Source organism: Echinops telfairi, unplaced genomic scaffold (assembly GCF_000313985.2).
Source record: "Echinops telfairi isolate 266 unplaced genomic scaffold, ASM31398v2 ScPeMD7_9;HRSCAF=40, whole genome shotgun sequence".
Taxonomy (NCBI): Eukaryota; Metazoa; Chordata; class Mammalia; order Afrosoricida; family Tenrecidae; genus Echinops; species Echinops telfairi.
This window is the reverse complement of record NW_022103906.1, coordinates 32,396,707-32,397,562: the sequence shown is the minus strand read 5'-3', so window position 1 is coordinate 32,397,562 and position 856 is coordinate 32,396,707. Positions and strand designations below refer to the sequence as shown.

The following is an 856-nucleotide window of genomic DNA, read 5'->3' as shown; positions in this document are numbered from 1 at the left end:
CTTCCCAAGATAGGCTTCTGCAATTTCCTTCATCTTTGTCAGAACCATAGAGGAGACCTCTTCTGGATAAAAGCTTTTTGTTTCTCCCTTATATTCTACTTGGACCTTGGGCCTGCCTGCATCATTCACCACCATGAAGGGCCAATGTTTCATATCAGACTGGACAACTGCATCATCAAATCTTCGTCCAATCAGACGTTTGGCATCAAAAACCGTGTTTGTGGGATTCATAGCAACTTGGTTCTTTGCTGCATCGCCAATCAATCGTTCCGTGTCCATAAAGGCAACATAGCTTGGGGTGGTCCGGTTGCCCTGATCATTTGCAATTATTTCCACTTTTCCATGTTGGAAGACACCCACGCAGGAGTAGGTGGTGCCAAGATCAATGCCAACAGCGGGTCCCTTAGACATGATCGCTACTCTGCGTAGATGGCTGACCAGGTGAAGTTAAAAAAAAAAAAAGAGTAGACTACGGAGCTGCCGCCGTGCTAAATGAGGCCCTTTGTATTCTTCATTGGACGCTGTTATGGTCTAAATTGCTGTGCTGCTTAACTCAGGGTGTACCTTGTCTAAGTTATAGAAAGAAATACCAAGCAGAGAGGGATTTTCCAAAAGGTTATTTAAAACAATTAATGTGATGTAATTTTGTGCTCTGATACTAGGTCTTAGAACCTGCACCCTCTCCACTTCAGCTTTACCATTCTTCCCAAGGACCTACTTTTATGAAGATCAAGAACAAGAAAAATATAGTCCCTTTCAAATAGCATGCACACCTGCACTCTAGTGACCCAGGGTGTCCAAGTTCTATCTGATGGTTTTAATTTTCTCTCTCTCTGCCTGTCCATTTTCTCTCCTC

The 856-nt window shown here is 43.5% G+C and overlaps 1 protein-coding gene across 1 annotated transcript; it reads right to left on the bottom strand.

Moving 5' to 3' along the window:
- Window positions 1-490, bottom strand: LOC101652624 (heat shock cognate 71 kDa protein-like; the record flags this gene model as incomplete). The annotated part of the gene is made up of 1 exon (XM_004707667.2): window positions 1-490. A coding segment is annotated over exon 1 (411 nt), but the record flags the coding sequence as incomplete, so codon positions are not given.
- Between the last annotated feature and the right edge of the window lie 366 nt (window positions 491-856).